The sequence below is a fragment of the Phasianus colchicus genome, chromosome 37 (assembly GCF_987193195.1).
Source record: "Phasianus colchicus chromosome 37, bPhaCol1.hap1.1, whole genome shotgun sequence".
Lineage (NCBI taxonomy): Eukaryota > Metazoa > Chordata > Aves > Galliformes > Phasianidae > Phasianus > Phasianus colchicus.
The window spans coordinates 2,646,562-2,667,768 of NC_143472.1; the positions used below are offsets into that span (position 1 = coordinate 2,646,562).

General features: G+C 62.4%; 1 protein-coding gene across 2 annotated transcripts; it reads left to right on the plus strand.

Moving 5' to 3' along the window:
• The first annotated feature begins 20 nt into the window (after positions 1-20).
• GANAB (glucosidase II alpha subunit) lies at positions 21-19,747 on the plus strand. 2 transcript variants are annotated; one of them, XM_090129731.1, is made up of 25 exons: positions 21-139; positions 399-503; positions 614-722; positions 1,970-2,100; positions 2,933-3,133; positions 5,187-5,240; positions 5,493-5,568; positions 6,210-6,294; positions 6,375-6,471; positions 7,077-7,257; positions 7,845-7,998; positions 9,440-9,675; positions 11,048-11,174; positions 11,915-11,994; positions 12,446-12,589; positions 14,268-14,364; positions 15,410-15,511; positions 16,356-16,599; positions 17,287-17,351; positions 17,429-17,505; positions 17,618-17,692; positions 18,544-18,657; positions 19,190-19,302; positions 19,395-19,495; positions 19,592-19,747. In XM_090129731.1, the coding sequence occupies exons 1-25, from the start codon at positions 117-119 to the stop codon at positions 19,699-19,701; spliced, it is 2,901 nt and encodes a 966-aa protein (XP_089985857.1). In that variant the 5' UTR covers positions 21-116; the 3' UTR covers positions 19,702-19,747. The 2 variants fall into 2 exon arrangements, with proteins under 2 accessions (XP_089985857.1, XP_089985858.1); XM_090129732.1 differs by lacking the exon at positions 5,187-5,240.
• The last annotated feature ends 1,460 nt before the right edge of the window (positions 19,748-21,207 follow it).

Below are 21,207 nucleotides of genomic sequence, written 5' to 3' on the forward strand. Positions count from 1 at the left end.
GTGCGCGTGCGCGGCCATGACGTCACATCCGCCTCAGCCCTCCTCTCGCAGCCAATCGGAGCGCGGCTACGGCGCGCGGGCCAAGGGCCGGGGTCAAGGGTCAGAGCTCAGCCAAGATGGCGGCGGCGGCGCCGGGGCGGTGAGCGAGCGGCGGACCGGGACCCGACCCCCCCCCCCTCACAGCCCCGTGACCCCCAGTTATCCTTTCCCTCTGTGCCCCCCCGCTGCTCTCCGCTACCTCCGGGCTCCCTCGGACCCCCGTAGGCCGCCATCCCTTGCAGCGTGTCCGGGGGGGGCTCCGGTGGGATCCGGTTGCGGCCTAGCAGGCCCCGGTTGCGGCCTAGCAGGCCCCGCCCGCCTCTCATCGCTTCCCCGTTTCCCCCCCCCCCCCCCCTCAGGCGGCGGCCGGTGCTGCTGCTGCTGCTCGGAGCCGTTTATCTCGGGCTCAGCGCGGCCGTGGATCGGAGCAACTTCAAAACGTGCGAGCAAAGCAGTTTCTGCAGGTGGGGACCGGGTACTTTTAACCACCTTCCCCCCCCCCCCCCCCCCCCGGTACCCGTTGTGTGTGTGGGGGGGGCGGTGGTTGAGCTCCCTCCCCGGTTTCCCGTTGTAGGCGGCAGCGCAGTTTCCAACCCGGCCGCTCTCCGTACCGAGCGCTGTTGGATTCGTTGCAGCTCAGCCCCGAATCCGTCACGGTGCAGGTGGTCAATGAGGCCACCAAGGTGAGGGGGGGGGGCGTTTGGGGGGGGTGTGGGGGAGTTTGGGAGGGGGGGGGGGGGTTGGAGAGGGATTTGGGGGAGGTCTGAGGGGGGGGTTGGGTTTGGGGTTGGGATGTTTTGGGGTGGGGTTATGGGGGGTTTGGGGGAGGATTGAGAAGTTTTGGGGGGGGGGGATTTAAGGGGGGTTTGGGGGGAGGTATGGGAAAAAGTTTGAGGGGTTGGGGGGGGGGGTTGGGGGGGTTCCAGGGAGGGTTTTGGGGAAGGGGTCTGAGGGGGTTTGGGGTGGGGGGCTGAGAGGGCTGGAGGGGGGGGGAGGGTGTTGGGTTTGGGGTTTGGATGTTTTGGGGTGCAGTTAGGGGGGGTTTGGGGGGGTCTGAGAGGGCTTGGGGGGGTGTTAGGTTTGGGATTGGGATGTTTTGGGGTGGGGTTATGGGGGCTTGGGGGGGGATTGAGAAGTTTTGAGAGGGGGTCGGGGGGGGTTGGAGGGAGGTTTGGAGGGGGTCTGGGAAAAAGTTTGGGGCGTTGGGGGGAGGGTTCTGGGGGGGGGGTCTGGGGGGGTTTGGGGTTGAGAGGTTTTGGGGTGGAGTTATATGGGGTTTGGGGGGGACCCAGGGGGGGTTTGGAGGGGGGGTGGGTGGGTGGGGGTTGGGGCTGGGAGATTTTGGGGTGGATTTATGGGAGGCTTGGGGGGGGTCTAAAGGGGAGATTTGGGGGGGGGATTGAGAGGTTTTGAGGGGGAGGTTTGGGGGGGGTGGGGGTTGGGGTTGAGAGGTTTTGGGGTGCAGTTACGGGGAATTTGGGGGGGTCTAAGGGGTAGGCTTTGGGGGGAGGGATTGGGAGGTTTAGGGGGGGGGGTTGGGGGGGCGTGGGGGGGGGATTGAGCAGTTTGGAGGGGGGGGGGCTGAGGCAGGGAGGGGATTGAGGGGATTGAGAGGATTTTGGGGAACTGGGAGGTTCAAGGGGGGTTCTGGGGAGATTTGGTGGTCTGGGGGAGTTGGGATTAGGGCTGGGGGGGTTATTGTGCCCCCCCATAAAACCTCTTTTTCCCCCCCCCTCCCCCCGGAGGGGGAGTTGGGGGGAATTCTTGGAGCTCTTTGAAGGGGCTTCATAGGGGAGATTTGGGGGCTTTATCAGGGCGCTTATTGGATTGACTTTCACAGAGAAGGGATTATTGAGGGTGGGGGGGGAGGGGGCGGGGGTCTCGGGACCGTTTTGCCCCCCGTTACCCCCCCTTTTCCCCCCCCCCCCAGGTCCCGTTGCAGTTGGAGCTGCAGGCTCTGCACTCCAACATCACCCGCCTGCGGCTCCGGGAGCTGCGCCCGCTGCGCCCGCGCTACGAGGTGCCCGACGTGCTGGTGGGAGACCTCCCCCATCCCGAGCCGTGAGTCTCACAGCCCCCCCCCCACGTTAAGGGGGGGGCCTCAGCAACCCCCCCCCGACAATTCTGTGCCCTTTGTTGATGATTTTTGGGGGTGCCATAAGCGAAGAACTCGTTTAACGTAACGCCCATTTCCTTCAACTGTTCTCTGAGCCTTTTTTTGGGGGGCATCCTGGTGGGAGACCCCTCCCATCCCAAGCTTTGAGTCTCACAGCCCCCCCCACATTGAGGGGGGGTCCTCAGCAACCCCCCCCCCAACAATTCTGTGCCCTTTGTTGGTGACTTTTGGGGGTCCCATAAGCAAAGAACCCCCCCAAAGTAATCCTTCCTCCATCAAGTGTTGTCTAAGCCTTTCATTGGGGGTAACCAGGTGAGAGACCCCCCCCATCCTGAGCCTTGACTCTCACAGCCCCCCCCAGATTGAGACCCTCCCCACCCCTCTGAGGTGTCAGGCCGGGATGAGGGCAGCGTGGAGCTGTCATGGGGGGGTCCTGGGGGGACACTTAAAGACCCCCCCCCTCCTCAAATGTGTTCCTAAGCCCATTGAACCCCTTTTCTCCCATTGCCCCCCCCCCAGGCTGTCGGTGTCAGGCCGTGACGAGGGCAGCGTGGAGCTGTCGTGGGGGGGTCCGGGGTGCTAAATTTGAGGGTCCCATAAATGAAATCCCCCTGATAGTCAACCTCCCCCCCTAAATATATCCCCCCCCTCCCCAAAACGTTTCCTAAGGCGGTTTTTAGGTAGCTTGGGGCCCCTACATGCCACCCCCCCACCCCCCAAATGTGTTCCTAAGCCCACTGAGCCCCTTCTCTCCCTATCCCCCCCCCCCTCCCCCAGGCTGTCGGTGTCAGGCCGTGATGAGGGCAGCGTGGAGCTGTCGTGGGGGGGTCCCGGGGGTCCCGGGGGTCTCCGGCTGCTGCTGACGGCGCAGCCTTTCCGCCTGGATGTTCTGCAGGGCTCTGAGCCCCTCTGCAGCGCCAACGCCCGCGGGCTGCTGCTCTTTGAGCACCTCCGACAGCGGCCCGGGCAGCAGCAAGGGTGAGTCTGACCCCCCCTTACGTAAAACACCCCCTAAGCACACGGGAATGGGCCTGAAGTGTCCCTAAGTGCCCTGAAAAGCACCCAGAATGGCCTTAAGTAACCTGAGAAATGCCCAAAATGTCTCTAAATGTCCCCAAATACCTCCAATATGCCCAAGTGTTTTGAGAACCCTCCCCAAAATATGCCCCCAGACACCCCCAAATATGCCTACATGTTCTGAGAGTGAATCTGACCCCCCCCTTACATAAAACACCCCTTAAGAACACAGGAATGGCCCTGAAACGTCCCTAAATGCCCTGAAAAGCACCCAGAATGGCCTTAAATGACCTGAAAAGTGGCCAAAATGTCTCCAAATACCCCCAAAATACCCCCAATATGCCTAAATATTCTGAGAACCCCCCCTAGAAAACGCCCCCAAATATGCCTGCATGCTCTGAGCATGAATCTGACCCCCCCCTTGCATAGAACACCTCTTAAATACACAGGAATAGTCCTGGAATGTTCCTAAATGCCCTGAAAAGCACCCAGAATGGCCTTAAGTAACCTGAGAAATGCCCAAAATGTCTCTAAATATCCCCAAATACCCCCAATATGCCCAAGTGTTTTGAGAACCCTCCCCAAAATATGCCCCCAGACACCCCCAAATATGCCTACATGTTCTGAGAGTGAATCTGATCCCCCTGTTAACATAAAACATCCCCTAAGGACACAGGAATGGCCCTGAAGTGTCCCTAAATGTCCTGAAAAGCACCCAGAACGGCCTTAAGTGACCTAAAAAATGGCTAAAACATCTCTAAATACCCCCCAAATGCCCCCAATTATGGATAAGTACTCTGACAACACCCCAAAATACCCCCAAATATGCCTAAATACCCCAAACTCCCCCCCAAATGTCCCCCAAATACTTTAAAGTACCCCCAAAATACCTTAAATTGACCCCAAATACAGAGGAATATCCTCAAAATATCCCCAAATACCCCAATGTACCCAACAGTGCCCCCCAATATTCCTAAATACCTTTTAAAATATCTCTTAGTATCCCCTAATACCCCACAAATATTCCTAAGTGCCCCCAAAATTCACCCAAATGCCCCCAAAATACCCCACAACGCCCCTAAATGTTCTTTAATAGCCCCCCAAATATCCCTTAATATCCCCTAATACCCCCCAAATATTCCTAAATACCCCCAGAATACCCCCAAAATGCCCCCTCCATATCCCCAAATACCCTAAAATGTCTCTTAATATCCCTAAACATTTCCTAATACCCCCAAATGTTCATAAATATCCCCAAAATACCCCAAAATGCCCCCGTAATATCCCTTAATATCCTCTAATACCCCCCAAATATTCCTAAATGCCCCCAAAAGACCCCCAAAATTCCCCCAAAATACTCCACAACGCCCCCAAATGTTCCTTAATACCCCCAAATATCCCTTAATACCCCCTAATACCCCCAAATATTCCTAAATGCCCCAAAAAGACCCCCAGAATTCCCCCAAATGCCCCCCAAATACCCCCCAATGCCCCCAGATGTTCCTTAATACCCCCCAAAATCCCTTAATATCCCCGAATACCCCCCTAATGTTTTGAAATACCCCCAAAATACTCCCAAATACCCCCCCCCCCCATACCCTCAAACCCCACAGGGGGTTTTTATGGGGGGGGGGGGACACCACCATGCCCCCAAATATCCCCAAATACCCCCAAACCCCACACGGTGTTTTTGTGGGGGGGGGGGGGGGCACACAGGGGGGCTGTTTTCCCACCACTCACTTTTGCTGTCTTTCTCTTTCTGGCTGCATTTTATTCTCCCCCCCCCCACCCCAATTCCTTCTTCCTATAACCCCCCTCCCCTAATCTCCCCCCCCCCCATAATTCCCTTCCCTAAAACTCCCCCCATAATCACCCCCATCATAATCCCCCCCCCCAATAATCCCCCCCTCCCCAATGACCTCCGTCCCCAAATCTCCCCCAACCCCAATAATCCCCCCCTCCCCAAATCCCCTCCTCTCCCCCCCCCCCAAAATATTCCCCCCCCCCGCCCCAGTTTATTGGATAAACTCAGTGCTTGGTGGGCTCAAATCCGGACCCTCTTCTATAGGTAAAGCTGGAGCTTTTTGCCCCCCCCCCCCCACCCCAAATCTTCACTTGGGGGGGGGGAGGGGGGAGAACCCCCACCTCCCCCCCCCCCAACCCCCCCCCCCACTTTGAGCTCTCAGGGGTTAAATCCCCCCCCCTCTTTTGCTATGCATGAATGCTTCCTGTTTGCCCCCCCCCCCCAATAATCTGTGCCCCCCCCCCAACCCCTCACCCCCCCTCACGCCCCCCCCCCCCCCCCCAAAAAAAAAAACAGGGACCCCCCCAAGGAACCAACGGAGGAGGGGAAGGAGGAGGGAGGCGCTGGGACGGAGCAGGGGGAGGCACAGAAGGTGATTGGGGGGGGGAAATTTGGGGGGGGGGACATGGGGGGGTATTTGGGGGGTCGGGGGGGGTGGCAGGGCTTTGTGGGGGGAAGGGGGGGCATTTGGGGGGGAGGGGAGATGGGCATTTTGGGGGGGATGGGGGCTTTTGGGGGTGGGGGGGGCTTTGGGGTGGGGAAATGGGGAATTTTGGGGTGGGGGGGTTTGGGAGGGGGTGGGGGGGATGGGGGGCTTTTGGGGTGGGGGGTGGGGGGGATTGGGGGGCTTTTGGGGTGGGGGGCAAGGGGTTGCATTTTGAGGGGGAGAAGGGAGGGGATTTGGGGGGGTGGGAGTATTTTGGGGGTGTAAAGGGGGGGCTTTTGGGGTGGGGGGGAATGGGGGGCTTAGGGGTTTGGGGGGGCATTTTTGGGGAGAGGGGATTTGGGGGGGGTTGGGGGTTCCATGGGAGGGGGGATTTGGGGGGGGGGGGTTGGGAGATTGGGGGAGTTCCATGGGATGGGGGGGGTCCATGGGAGGGGGAAGGGGATAGCATTTTTGGGGGGGAGTTGGGAGGGTGTTTTGGGGTTGGGGGGGGGGTGGAGGACCTTTGGAGGGGGGTGGGGAGCATTTTGGGGTGGGGGGGCTGTCCTAAGAGTGCCCCCCCCTCACAGCCATCAGATGGAGGCACGGAGGAGGCAGAGGATCCTGGCGCATGGGAGGAGACCTTTAAGACCCACACAGACTCCAAACCCAACGGTGTGTTAATTGTGGGGGGGGGGGGTTATCCTTAGTGGGGGGAAATAATGACCCCCCCGACCCCATATGTGCCCCCCCAGGACCCACATCTGTGGGGTTGGATTTCTCACTGCCCGGATTTGAGCACGTTTATGGGATCCCGGAGCACGCGGACAGCATGAGGCTGAAAACCACCGAGTATGGGGGGGGGAAATGGGAAATGGGGGGGGTCCTGAGCACAGGGGAGGGCAACCATAGCACTGAGTGTGGTTATGGGGGGGGATTTGGGGTGGGGGGGGGATGAATATGGGTGGTGGGTTTGGGATGGGTTCTGATTCCCAGGGGAGGGGAGCACACAGCACTGAGATTGTTGGGGGGGGGGGAATGTAGGGGTTTTTTTGGGGGGTGGGGGGATTCTGAGCAACGGAGGGGGGGGCAGCCATAGCACTGAGTGTGGTTATGGGGGAGGATTTGGGGTGGGGGGGGTGAATATGGGGGGGTTGGGCTGGGGGGGTCAGATTCCCAGGGGAGGGGACACATAGCACTAAGCATGGGGCGGGTATAGGGTTTTTTTTTTAGGGGGGGGTTCTGAGCACTGGGGGGGGGGAATTGGGTTGTGGTGGGGGGTGAATATAGGGGGGGATTGGGGTTGGGGGGGTTCTGACCGCCTGTAGTCCTCCAGTGGGGGTAACCCATACAACTGAACCCAGTTAAGGGGGTTGTGTGGGGGGTGTTGGGAACACGGGGGTGTGTTTTGTCTGCGGGGGGGTCCCGAGCTCCTGTTGTCCCCCCCCCACACGCAGGGGGGGCGATCCGTACCGGCTGTACAACCTGGACGTGTTTCAGTACGAGCTGTACAACCCCATGGCGCTGTACGGCTCCGTGCCGCTGCTCTGGGCTCACAGCGCCCGGCGCACCGTCGCCATCTTCTGGCTGAACGCCGCTGAGACCTGGGTGGACATCAGCTCCAATACGGCCGGGAAGGTGGGCGGGGGCTGACTGTAGTCCTCCAGGGCTGGAGGACCGGGGAGGGGTCTGACTGTAGTCCTCCTCCAGGGCTGGAGGACCTGTGTATGTGGGGGGGAGGGGTCTGACTGTAGTCCTCCAGGGCTGGAGGACCGGGGAGGGGTCTGGCTGTAGTCCTCCAGGGGCTGGAGGACCTGTGACTGTAGTCCTCCAGCACTGGAGAACTGAGGGGGTAGGTCTGACTGTAGTTCTCCAGGACTGGAGAACCTATGTGTGGGGGGGGGAGGGGTCTGACTGTAGTCCTCCAGGACTGGAGAACCTATGTGTGGGGGGGGGGGGAGGGGTCTGACTGTAGTCCTCCAGGACTGGAGAACCTATGTGTGGGGTGGGGAGGGGTCTGACTGTAGTCCTCCAGGGCTGGAGGATCCGGGGGAGGGTATGATTGTAGTCCTCCAGGGCTGGAGGATCCGGGGGGGGGTCAGAGTGCCTGTAGTCCTCCAGGGCTGGAGGACCTGTGGGGGGGTGGGGGTGTAGTCCATCCGTGAACAGGGGTTTTTTTTGGGCTCTGGGGGGGATTTCTGACTCCTCTGCCCCCCCCCTTGCAGACCCTCTTTGGGAAGGTGATGGATTACGTCCACGGGGGGGGCGAAGCGCCGCAGACGGACGTGAGGTGGATGTCAGAGAGTGGCATCATTGACGTGTTCCTGCTGCTGGGCCCGACGCCCGCGCACGTGATGGAGCAGTACTGGGCGCTCACCGGTAAGGGGGGGCTCCATGGGGGGGGTTTGGGGGCTGGGGGGGCTCTATGGGGGGAGTTGGGGGTGTAGGGGGGCTCTATGGGCAGTACTGGGCGCTCACCGGTAAGGGGGGGGCTCTACTGGGGGGTTGGGGGGCTGGGGGAGCTCTAGGGGGGGGATTGGGGGCTGGGGGGGGCTCTATGGGGAGGGTTTGGGGGTGTAGGGGGGCTCTATGGGCAGTACTGGGCACTCACAGGTAAGGGGGGGTCTCTATGGGGGGGGTTTGGGGAGTGGGGGGGCTCTATGGAGGGTTTTGGGGGCTGGGGGGGGGCTCTATGGGGGGGTTTGGGGGCTGGAGGGCTCTATGGGGAGGGTTTGGGGGTGTAGGGGGGCTCTATGGGGGGGTTTGGGGGCTGGGGGGGGCTCTATGGGGGGATTTGGGGGTGTAGGGGGGCTCTATGGGCAGTACTGGGCACTCACAGGTAAGGGGGGGTCTCTATGGGGGGGTTTGGGGGCTGGGGGGGGCTCTATGGGGGGATTTGGGGGTGTAGGGGGGCTCTATGGGGGGATTCGGGGGTGTAGGGGGGCTCTATGGGCAGTACTGGGCGCTCACTGGTAAGGGGGGATTCTATGGGGGGGGTTGGGGGATGGGGGCAGCCCTAAAAGAGGGTTTAGAGGTGTAGGGGGGTTTATGGGGGGATTTGGGGGTATGGGGGGCTCTATGGGGGTGGTTGGGGGGTGGGGCAGTATAGGTCTGCTTCCCAGACCCCATAAATTTCCCAGTTCCCCCTCAGGACCCACTTAACCCCCCCTCCAGCCCCCATAAACCCCCCAGGACCCCCTCTAAGTGTCTCTCAGACCTCATAAAACCCCCCAGTCCTTCTTCAGGACCCCCCTAAACCCCCTCCCAGACCACATAAACCCCCCCAGGACCCAACCAACTCCCCCAAATCCCCCCTCAGGACCCCCTTAACCCCTCCCAGACCCACACTAACCCCCCCCCCCCCACATAAATTTCCCCTCCCCATAAATCTCCCAGTTCCCCTTCAGGACCCCCCTAATCCCTTCTCCAGACCCCATAAACCTCCTCCAGGAGCCCATAAACCCCCCAGGACCTTAAGTGTCTCCCAGACTCCACAAACCCCCAAAATCCCTTCTCAGGACCCCCTTAACCCCCTCTCCAGACCCCATAGACCCCCCCAGCACCCCTCCCAACTTCCTCCCAGATCCCCTAAATCCCCCAGTCCCCACTCAGGACCCTTCTAAGCCCCCCCAGACCCCATAAACCCCTCAAATCCTTCCTCAGGACCCCTCTAAGCCCCCATCCCAGACCACATAAAGCCCCTCAAACCCCTTCTAAGACTCCATAAACCCCCCCCAGGACCCAACCAACTCCCCCAAATCCCCCTTCAGGACCCCCTTAACCCCTCCCAGACCCACACTAACCCCCCCCCTCCCCACAGGCCCGCAGGCCATGCCCCCCCTCTTCGCCCTGGGTTACCACCAGAGCCGCTGGAACTACCAGGACGAGGAGGACGTGGCTGCAGTGGAGCGAGGCTTCGAGCAGCACGGGGTGCCCTGCGACGTCCTCTGGTTGGACATCGAGCATGCTGACGGCAAGCGTTACTTCACGTGGGATCCCAGCAAGTTCCCCAGGCCCAAAGCCATGCTGGAAAGGCTGGCTGCTAGGAAGAGAAAGGTTGGCGGGGGTCCTGGGGGGGTTTGGAAGGTCCTGAGGGGGTTTGGAAGGTCCTGGGGGTCTTTATGGGGTCCTGGGGGGGGGTTGGAGAGGATTATAGGACTTCAAACGTGGGATCTCAGGAAGTTCTCGAGGCTCAAAGCCATGCTGGAAAGGCTGGCTGCTAGGAAGAGAAAGGTTGGGGGGGGGTCCTGGGGGGGGTTTATGGGGTCCTGGGGGGGTTTGGAGAGGGTATAGGGTTTAAATGTGGGACCCCAGCAAGTTCTTGAGGCTCAAAGCCATGCTGGAAAGGCTGGCTGCCAGGAAGAGAAAGGTTGGGGGGGGTCCTGGGGGTCTTTATGGGGTCCTGGGTTGGGGTTGGAAGGTCCTGAGGGGGTTTGGAAGGTCTTAGGGGTCTTTATGGGGTTCTGGGGGGGTTTGGAGAGGTTTATAGGGCTTCAAATGTGGGATGCGAGCAAGTTCCCCAGGCCCAAAGCCATGCTGGAAAGGCTGGCTGCCAGGAAGAGAAAGGTTGGGGGGGGTCCTGGGGGTCTTTATGGGGTCCTGGGGGGGTTTGGAGAGGTTATAGGGTTTAAATGTGGGACCCCAGTAAGTTCTTGAGGCTCAAAGCCATGCTGGAAAGGCTGGCTGCCAGGAAGAGAAAGGTTGGGGGGGGTCCTGGGGGTCTTTATGGGGTCCTGGGGGGGGTTGGAAGGTCCTGAGGAGGTTTATGGGGTCTTGGGGTGGTTTGGAGAGGGTTATAGCATTTCAAATGTGGGACCACACAAAGTTTCCCAGGCTCAAAGCCATGAGAGAGGGGGGGGAGGGGGGATTATTGGAGGCTTATGGGGGTATTGGTGGAGTTTATGGGGTTTGAGGGGGATCCTAGGGGGTTTCTGGGGTCCTAGGGGAGTCCTGGGGGAGTTCATATGGGGTCTGGGGGGGGGGGGGGGGTTATGGGGTCTGGATAGGAGGTTTGGGGGGTCCTGGGGAGGGGGTATGGGGGGTGGATAGGGGGCTTGGGGGATCCTGGGGGGGTTATGGGGTTTTAGGGGGGTCATGGGGGGGTTTCTGGGTCCTGGGAAGTGTTTATGGGGACATTTGAGGGGGTTTTAGGGGGTCCTGGGGTGGGTTATGGGGTCTTAGGGGGGAACTGGGGTTAGCTGGGGGTCTGGCAGGGGGGGTTCTTTGTAGCTGTTAAAATATGGGGGGGGGTCCAACTAAATTGGGGGTCTTGGGGGTGGGAAGAAATGCAAAGGATGGAGATGGGGAGCGAACACAGCAGCTGAGATACGGGGCGTGGGGGGAGGCTGTGCTCCCTTTTCCTAACTAATTAGCGCTGTAATCGTAATTAACGAGTCCCTGCCACGTTAATTAACGAACCCCCCCCCAGATGGTGAGCATCGTGGACCCCCACATCAAGGTGGACAGCGGGTATCGAGTGCACAGCGAGCTGCGCAGCCGCGGCCTCTACGTCAAAACCAAGGATGGGGCGGACTATGAGGGGTGGTGCTGGCCTGGTCAGTGGGGGGGGGGCTCTGGGGGGGTCCTGGGGGGGTTGAGGGGGTCTGGGAGGGTCCTGGGAGGGGTTTGGGGGGGGGGTTTGAGGGGGTCTGGGGCTGAGTATGAGGGGTGGTGCTGGCCTGGTCAGTGGGGGGGGGCTCTGGGGGGGTCCTGGGGGGGTTGAGGGGGTCTGGGAGGGTCCTGGGAGGGGTTTGGGGGGGGGGTTTGAGGGGGTCTGGGGCTGAGTATGAGGGGTGGTGCTGGCCTGGTCAGTGGGGGGGGGCTCTGGGGGGGTCCTTGGGGGGGGTTGAGGAGGTCTGGGAGGGTCCTGGGAGGGGTTTGGGGGGGGCTGGGGGGTTTGAGGGGGTCTGGGGCTGAGTATGAGGGGTGGTGCTGGCCTGGTCAGTAGGGGGGGGGCTCTGGGGGGGTCCTGGGGGGGGTGAGGGGGTCTGGGAGGGTCCTGGGGGGGGCTTTGAAGGGGGTCCTGGGGAGAGTTGGGGGGTGCTGGGGGTGTTTGAGGGGGTCTGGGGCGGACTATGAGGGGTGGTGCTGGCCTGGTCAGTGGGGGGGGGGGTCCTGGGGGGGGTTTGAGGGGGTCTGGAGTTTGGGGGGGGGGGGGGTTGGGTTGGGGGGGGGAGATTGTGGGGGTCATGGGCTCTGGGGGGGTCTTGGGGGGTTTAATGAGGTCTGTTGGGGGGCATCCTGGGGGGGTTTATGGGGGTGGATTTCGGGGGTCCCTAACATTCCCCTCCCCCAGGCTCTGCAGCCTACCCCGACTTCACCAACCCTGAGATGCGCGACTGGTGGGCGGCCATGTTCGCCTACGACCAGTACCAGGTGGGGACCCCCCCCCCGTCCTCCCCCCCCCGTCCTCCCCCCCTGTCCTCCCCCCTTCACTTTTTTCTTCTTCCATTCTTAAATTTTCCTTTCCCTTTTCCTTTCCTTTTTCTTCCCCTTCCCTCTTTTCCCTTCCCTCCCTCCCTCCCTTTTTCCCTTCCCTCCTTCCTTCGTTTTCCTCTTCCCTCCTTCATTCTTTCCATCTTTCCTCCACTTTCCTTCCTTCTTATTCCATTTCTTTCCCGTTTCTTTTCCCCTTTGCTCTCACATAACTCTTTCATTTTTCCCTTTTTCCTCCCCACCCGTTTTCGTGCCATTTTCTCCCCCAATTTTACCCCCCGCCCCTTTCCTCCCCCCCATCCCCTCCCTCCCTCCATTCCACCGCTGCCATTTCTCCCCCCCGTTTATTCCACACCCCCCCCACCTGCACCCCCCCAATTCTGCCCCCCAGGGCTCCACCCCCCAGCTGTTTATCTGGAACGACATGAACGAGCCGTCGGTGTTCAGCGGCCCCGAGGTGACGATGCACAAAGATGCTCTGCACCACGGCGGCTGGGAGCACCGCGACCTGCACAACCTCTATGGCCTCTACGTGGTGGGGGAGCCCCCAAAACCCCCCCCCAGAAACCCCACAGACCTCAGAAACCCCCCAGAAACCCCACAGACCCCCCCAGAAACCCCACAGACCTCAGAAACCCCCCAGAAACCCCACAGACCCCCCCCAGAAACCCCACAGACCTCAGAAACCCCCCACAAATCCCACAGACCCCCCAGAAACACCCCCACAGACCCCAGAAACCCCCCACAAACTTCACAGACCCCAGAAACCCCCCATAAATCCCACAGACCTCAGAAACCCCACAGACCCCCCCCCAGAAACCCCACAGACCTCAGAAACCCCCCACAGACCCCACAAACCTCCCCCCACAAACTTCGCAGACCCCAGAAACCCCCCATAAATCCCACAGACCTCAGAAACCCCCCCAGAAACCCCACAGACCCTATAAAACATCCCCAGGATACCCCCAGACCCCATCAAGCCCCCCAGAACCCCCCAGATCCCAGAAACCCCCCAGATCCCATAAAGTCCCCCAGAAACCCCCCCCAGAAACCCCACAGAACTCAGAAATCCCCCCAGAAACCCCACAGACCCCATAAAACCTTCCCAGGACACCCCCAGACCCCATGAAGCCCCCCAGAACCTCCCAGATCCCAGAAACCCCCCAGATCCCATAAAGTCCCCCATAAATCCCCCAGACCCCAGAAACCCCCCCCCCCCCATAAACCCCACAGAACTCAGAAATCCCCCCAGAAACCCCCCAGACCCCATAAACCCCCCCCCCCCCCCAGAAACCCCACAGACCCCAGAAACCCAACAGACCCCATAAAACGTCCCCAGGACACCCCCAGACCCCATGAAGCTCCCCAGAACCCCCCCCCCAGATCCCAGAATCCCCCCCCCAGAAACCCCCCAGATCCCATGAAGTCCCCCATAAATCCCCCAGACCCCAGAAACCGCCCCCCCCATAAACCCAACAGATCCTATAAAGCCTCCTGGAAACTCTCCAGATCCCATAAATCCTCCAGACCCCATAAACTCCCCCAGAAGCCTCCCAAGCCCCATAACCCCCCCCCCCAGAAGTCCCACAGATCCCATAAAGACCCCCCATAAATCCCCCAGACCCCATAAAGCCCCCCATAAATCCCCCAGACCCCATAAAGCCCCCCATAAATCCCCCAGACCCAATAAAGCCCCCCATAAACCCCAGAGACCCCAGAAACCGCCCCAGAAACCCCCCAGACCCCAAAAACCCCCCAGATCCCATAAAGCCCCCCAGGACACCCCCATAAACCCCCCCACCCACCCCAGACCCCAGAAACCTCCCACCCCCCCCAGATTTCATAAAGCCCCCAGATCCCATAAATCCTCCAGACCCTCTAAAGCCCCCCCAGGACAAACCCAGGCCCCATAAAACCCCCAGATCCCATAACTCCCTCCCCCTCATAAGCCAGCCAGGCCCCATAAAGCCCCCAATAACCCCATAACCCACCCCCATAAACCCTCTCGATCCCATAAAGCCCCCAGGGACACCCCCACACCCCATAACCCCCCCGACCCCCCCCCTTCAACCCCCTTCATATCCAGTAACCCCCCCCCGAAACCCCATAAACCCCCCCCCGAAACCCCATAACTCCCCCCCCAGACCCCACCCCCTACCCCCCCCCTTTATTTACGGCCCTATTTCTGTCCCCCCCCCTCGCCCCCCCCCCAGCAAATGGCCACCTACGAGGGGCTGCTGCGGCGCTCGGAGGGACGGCAGCGACCCTTCGTGTTGGGGAGGGCCTTCTTTGCTGGATCACAGCGCTACGGTGAGACCCCCCCCCAAATTGGGCCCCCCCCCCCGACACACTCAGACCCTCCCCCCATTGACTAGAGACCCCCCCCAAATTGTGGGCCCCCCCATTGATACACTCAGAACCCCCCAAATTGTGCACCCCCCGTTGACACACTGAGAACCCCCCCAAATTCTGCCCCCCCCATTGACACACTCAGACCCCCCCCCAAATTGGGCCCCCCCAACACACTCAGACCCTCCCCAAATTGACTGGAGACCCCCCCCCAAATTGTATCCCTATTGACTAAAGACCCCCCGCCCCATTGACACACTGAGACCCCCCCAAATTGTGCCCCCCCCATTGATACACTCAGACCCCCCCCACTGACCAGACCCCCCCCAAATTGTGCCCCCCCCATTGACACACTCAGACCCCCCCCCAAATTGTGTCCCCCCATTGACACACTGAGACCCCCCCCCAAATTGTGTCCCCCCATTGACACACTCAGACCCCCCCCAAATTGTGCCCCCCCATTGACACACTCAGACCCCCCCCCACTGACTAGAGACCCCCACAAATTGCGCCCCCCCTTGATACAGAGACCCCCCTCCCAAATTGTCCCCCCCCATTGACACATTCTGATCCCCCTCCAAATTGTGCCCCCCCACTGACACACTGAGACCCCCCCCATTGACTAGAGACCCCCCCCCAAATTGTGGACCCCCCATTGATGCACTCAGACCCCCCCAAATTGTGGACCCCCCCATTGATGCACTCAGACCCCCCCAAATTGTGGACCCCCCCATTGATGCACTCAGACACTCTTAGACCCCCCCCCCCATTGGCTAGAGACCCCCCTCAAATTGCCCCCCCGCTGACAAACAGACCCCCCCCCCCAAATTCCCCCCCCCCAACACAAGAAAACGCTCCCAGTTCCCATCCCCCCAAGCCACAATGGGCCCCCCCGCCCCCCACAGTGTCTCTCACACCCCCCATCTCCCCCCCCCCCCCTCCATATCCCTCCCCCCAGAGGATCCCCCCCCCCGGGGGGGGCTCTGAACCCCATTTCCCCCCCCAGGCGCGGTGTGGACGGGGGACAACGCGGCGGAGTGGGAGCACCTGAAGATCTCCATCCCCATGTGCCTCAGCTTCGGGCTGGGGGGGCTCGCCTTCTGCGGGGGTCAGAGGGGGGGCTTAATTTTTTTTGGGGGGGGGGGGGGCGTTATTTTGGGGAGGAGGAGGCTTTAATTGGGGGGTGGTTTTATTTTGGGGGGGGGTAGCACTGTTCTGGGAGGGGGAACTTTAGGGGAGAGTGGCTTTATTTGGGGGGAGGGATCCGTTTTGGGGGGGGGGCATCCCATTTTGGGATCCCGCGCCCCCACGCCGGATCCGATCCCACCCCCCCATTTTGCTCCCCCCCCCCATTTGGGATCCCACCCCCCCGCCAATTCAGATCCCACCCCCACTTCACATCCCCCCCATTTGGGATCCCACCCCCCCAATTCACACACCCCCCCACTTCAGATCCCCCCCCCCATTTGGGATCTCACCCCCCCCTCCCCAATTCAGATCGCCCCCCCCACTTCACATCCCCCCATTTGGGATCCCACCCCCCAATTTTGCATCCCACCCCCCCCAATTCAGATCCCCCCCCATTTGGGATCCCACCCCCCAATTTCACATCCCATCCCCCCAGTTCAGATTTCTCCCCCCATTTGGGATGCCCCCCCCCCAATTCAGATCCCACCCCCCCATTTGAGATTCCCCCCCCCCATTTCGCATCCCACCCCCCACTTCGCACCCCCCCCATTTGGGATCCCAGCCCCCCAATTTTGCATCCCCCCCCATTTCGCATCCCACCCCCCACTTTGCACCCCCCCCATTTGAGATCCCCCCCCCACTTCACATCCCCCCCATTTCTCACCCCCCCCCATTTGGGACCCCACCCCCCCTACGTCTCCCCCCCCCCACGCGTGACGCCGCCCCCCAACGCCCCCCTTTCCCCCCCCTTTTCCCCCCCCCAGCGGACGTGGGCGGCTTCTTCAAGAACCCCGCGGCGGAGCTGCAGGTGCGCTGGTACCAGGCGGGGGCGCTGCAGCCGTTCTTCCGCGCGCACGCGCACTTGGACACGGCGCGGCGCGAGCCGTGGCTGCTGGACGCCGCCAGCGCCGCCCTGGTCCGCGCCGCCGTCCGCCAGCGCTACGCGCTGCTGCCCTTCTGGTACAGCGCCTTCTACCGCTGCCACCGCCGCGGGCTGCCCGTCATGAGGTGCGGGACCCCCCCCCATTGACGACCCCCCCATGGAGCCCTGTATCGACCACCCTCTATAGACATCCCCCCTATGGACCCCTTTATAGACCCCCCCCCCCCATTGACACCCCTATGAAGCCCTTTATAGACCACCCATCATGGCCACCCCCCCCCCCCGCGGACCCCCCCCCATTGACACACCCCCCCCCCCCGCGGACCCCTGTATAGACGTCCCTCTATAGACCCCCCCCCCCCCCCCATGGACCCCTTTGTCGACCCCCCCCCCCATTAATCCCCCCCCCCCTAGAGCACGTGGACCCCCCCATGTGGACCTCCCTCTATAGACCACCCCCCACTGACCCCCCATAGCTCCCCCCCCCCACGGACCCCTCCCCATGGAGTCCTTTATAGATTCCCCCCCCCCACGGACCCCCCTTGCATCCCCCATGGACCCCTAATAGCCCCCCATAGAGCCCTCCCCATAAGCCCCCCCCCCGTAACTCCTCCCCATAGCCCCCCATCCATGATGTGTGGAGACCCCCCCCAATAGGCACCCCTATAGACCCCCCTGTATACCCCCCTACAGGCCCCCCCCCATGGACCCCCCCATAGCCCCCCCATTCATGAGGTCTGAGACCCCCCCCCCATAGACCTCCCCCCCATTAATGTTGCCCCCCCCTCCCCCCATTAAACCCCCCCCCTCAGACCCCTCTGGATGGAGTTCCCCGACGACCCCCACACCTTCTCCATGGATGACCAATACATGATAGGTGAGCAGCTCCCCCCGCCCCCCCCCACCTCCCCAAAGCCCCCCCCCCCCAAATTAATGCTCCCCCCCCCCCCCCAGACAACGCCCTGCTGGCCCACCCAGTGACAGAGCAGGGCGCCCGCGGGGTGCAGGTTTACCTGCCTGGCAAAGGAGAGGTGAGTTGGGGGGGGGTTTATTGGGGGGAGGGGGGTTGTGTGGGTGTTTTTTTTTTGGGGGGGGGGTCACTCCTCTATTTGCCCCCCCCCCCCCCTTTTCTCTGCCCCATAGGTTTGGTACGACGTCGCCACTCAGCAGAGGCACCAGGCGCCTCAAACGCTTTACGTGGCCGTCAGCATCAGCAGCGTGCGTGGGGGGGCGCCGGGGGGGGGTTATGGGGTGGGAAGGGGGGGTCTGTGGGGCTGGGGGGGACATTATGGGATGGGGGGGTATGGGGGGGGTTATGGGGCTGGAGGGGGATGGGGGGGTATGGGGTGGGGGGTTAATGGGGCTGGGGGAGGATGAGGGGGTATGGGGGGCGTTATGGGGATGGGGGGGGTATGGGGGGGTCTGTGGGGCTGGGGGGTGGCATTATGGGATGGGGGGGTATGGGGGGGAGAGATGGGGGGTATGGGAGGGTTATGGGGCTGGAGGGGGATGGGGGGGTATGGGATGGGGGGTTGAGGGGGTATGGGGGGCGTTATGGGATGGGAGTGTATGGGGGGAGTGATGGGGTATGGGGTGGGGGTTATGGGGCTGGGGGGGGACGAGGGGGTATGGGGGGTTATGGGGCTTATGGGATGGGGGAGTTATTGGGTGGGGGGGTTATGGGTATGGAATGGGGGGCTTATGGGGAGGGAGGGGTTAATAGGGTGGGGGGGGGTTAATGGGGCTGGGGGGGGAGTATGGGATGGGGGGCTATGGGGCTAAGGGGGGTTATGGGGTTGGGGGGGGTATGAGGTGGGGGGTTTATGGGGCTGCGGGGGTTAGGGGATGGGAGGGGTTAATGGGGTGGAGGGGTTACGGGGTGGGGGGGGGGTTGTGGGGCTAGGGGGGTTTATGAGATGGGGGGTTATGGGATGGGGGGGGTTATAGGGGCTGGGGGGGGGTCTGTGGGGCTGGGTGGGGGGTTATGGGGTCAGGGTGGGAGGTTATGGGGTCGGGGTGGATCCGCGGGGCCGGGGGCGCTCACATGCAGTTCCCCTCCCCGCCGCCAGGTGCCGCTGTATCAGCGCGGCGGGACGGTGATCCCGCGCCAGGACCGCGTGCGCCGCTCCACGGAGTGCATGAAGGGCGACCCCTACAGCCTGCACGTGGCGCTGAGCCCGCAGGTACCGACCCCCCCCCCAGACCCCCCCCCTCCCACAAATTCCCCTCAGAACCCCCCCGCCATCTGCCCAGCCCCCCCCCCCCCCAGCCCATAATCCCCCCCAGGTCCCCCCCCACTCATCCCCCTCAGGACCTCCCCCCCACCGCCCCAAGCCCCCCCAGCCCCCCTCATCCCACACATCCTCCTCAAAACCCCCCCCAGACCCCCCCCAGTTCCCCCCCCCCACAAATTCTTCCCCCCAGCCCCACAAATCCCCCTCAGAACCTCCCCCAGCCCCCCCCTCACTCCCCCAATATCTGCCCAAACCCCCTGCACCCCACAAATCCCCACCCCCACCCCACACAGAACCTCCCCCAGCCCCCCTCCTCACCCCCAGATACCTGCCCAGCTCCCCACCCCACACATCCCCCCCAGCCCCACAAACCCCCAGCTCCCCCCTCAACCCCCAGATACCTGCCCAGCCCCCCAGCTCCCCCCCCAGCCGCATAAACCCTTCCTTCCTACCCACCCCCCTCCCCAAATCCCCCCCCCAGGGCACAGCAGAGGGCGAGCTCTTTGTGGACGACGGCGACTCCTTCGACTTCTCCACCTCCAACCGTTTCCTCTACCGCCGCTTCACCTTCGCCTCCAACACCCTCACCTCCAGGTACCCCCCCCTCCCACAAAAAAAAAAGAATACCCCCCCCCCCCCTCAAGGACCCCCACCCCTAAATCTTAACCCCACCCCCCCCCCCAAAGCTCTGCAGACCCCCGCGGTGCCTTTGAGACCCCGTCGTGGTTGGAGCGGGTGGTGATCCTCGGTGCGGGGAAACCGATGGAAGTCGTGCTGCGACCCGCAGGTGAGCTGGGGGGGGGTATTTTAAATTTGGGGGGGGGGGGGGGAGGGAGGACACCCCTCCCCCCCTCCCCCCCTTTATTAACCCTTTGTATGCCAGACGGCCCCGAGAGGAGCTTGGATTTCCAGCACAGCGCCGACCCCCCCGTCCTCACCCTGCGCAAACCGGGGGTCCCCATTGGAGCCGATTGGGTCATCGAGCTGCGATAATGCCGGGGGGGGGGGGGGGGGGGGAGGTGGTTTTTTGTTTATTTTTTTGAGCGGGGGGGGGGGACGCAGTGTGGGACCATGATGGGGAGAGGGAGGGATGGGGGTCCTCCAGGCTTCTCCCCCCCCCCCCCCTCCCCCTCCTCCTCCCTCAGTGACCTGTTTGGGGGTTGAGAGCCCTCATTGCGTTTGGGGGGGGGACACACAGCATGGGGCCATGGGGGGGGGGGCCTCCTTCAGGATTTCCCCCCCCCTCCCCCCCCAGTACCATTTTTGGGGGGGTCTTCCTTTGCCCCCCCCCCCCCACCCCCCCGTGCCCTTTTTGGGCACTGAGTCCCCTCATTGTGTTTGGATGGGGGGGGGGGGGTTGTGCTGCTCTGGACCACCCCCCATTTCCTCCTCCCCCCCTCCCCCCCCATATGTGTGGGACTGGGGGTTGGGGGGGGGGGTTGGGGACCAAGAAATGCTGCGTGCCACCCCCCCCCCCCCCCAAAACAGCCCCACATCTCCCCCCATCTTCTCCCTGCCCCCCCCCCTTTTCCCATCCTGCTCCTCCCCCCCAGTTCTCCTTTCCTTCCCCCCCCCTCATCTCCACTCAGTGCCCCCCCACAATCCGGGGGGGGGGCACTGGGATCAGGGTTGCCCCCTTCCTCCCTCCTTTGTTTCTATGGGGCAGAGCCAGACCCCCCCCTCCCCCCCCCCATCCCAATTCCCGCTTTATTTTGGGGGGGAGGGGGGGGGGGAAACGGACGGATGGAATTTTGATAAAACGAATCAAAACACCAATAAAAAAAAAAAAATAGAAAAAAGCAGCGGAGGGGCGTGGAGTGCTTAAAGGGCGGCGGAACCAAAGCGCGGGGAACGCGCTTCCGGGCGGGGGAGAATAGCGGGTGACGGTGGCCGGAAGTAGCTTGGGGGGAACCGGAAGTGGCTTCGGGAAGAGCGGGGCATCGCGATTGGCTCGCAGGCGGAAGCGGCTTTGGGGGACCGGAAGTGGCATCGGGAGAAGCGGAAGGGGCATTTCTCCGCTTCCGGTGGCCGTGATTTCCGGTGCCCGCTCCGTCCCCATGGCAACGGCGCCACGTCCGCACGGCCCCGGGAGCGCCGGGGGGGGGTGAAGGCCGCGAGGGGCGCAGAGGGTACGGGGGGGCGGAACTGGGAGCACTGGGAGGGAACTGGGAGCGCTGGGAGGGCGGGGGGGGGTTGGGGGCACTGGGATGGGGAGGGGGTGTGGGGAGCACTGGGGTGGACTGGGTTATACTGGGATGGATTGGGGGGGTACTGGGATGTGCTCGGTTTTACTGGGAGGCTGTACTGGGGGGGGGATCGGGGTGTACTGGGGGGGCATTGGGATGTAGTGGGAGGCACTGGGGGGGCACTGGGCTGTACTGGGTTACGTTGCAGGGGAACTGGGAGGTACTGGGTTGTACTGGGAGGCACTGGGGGAGGCACTAGGCTATACTGGGTTATACTGGGGGGCGCTGGGAGGTACTGGGAGGCACTGGGGGG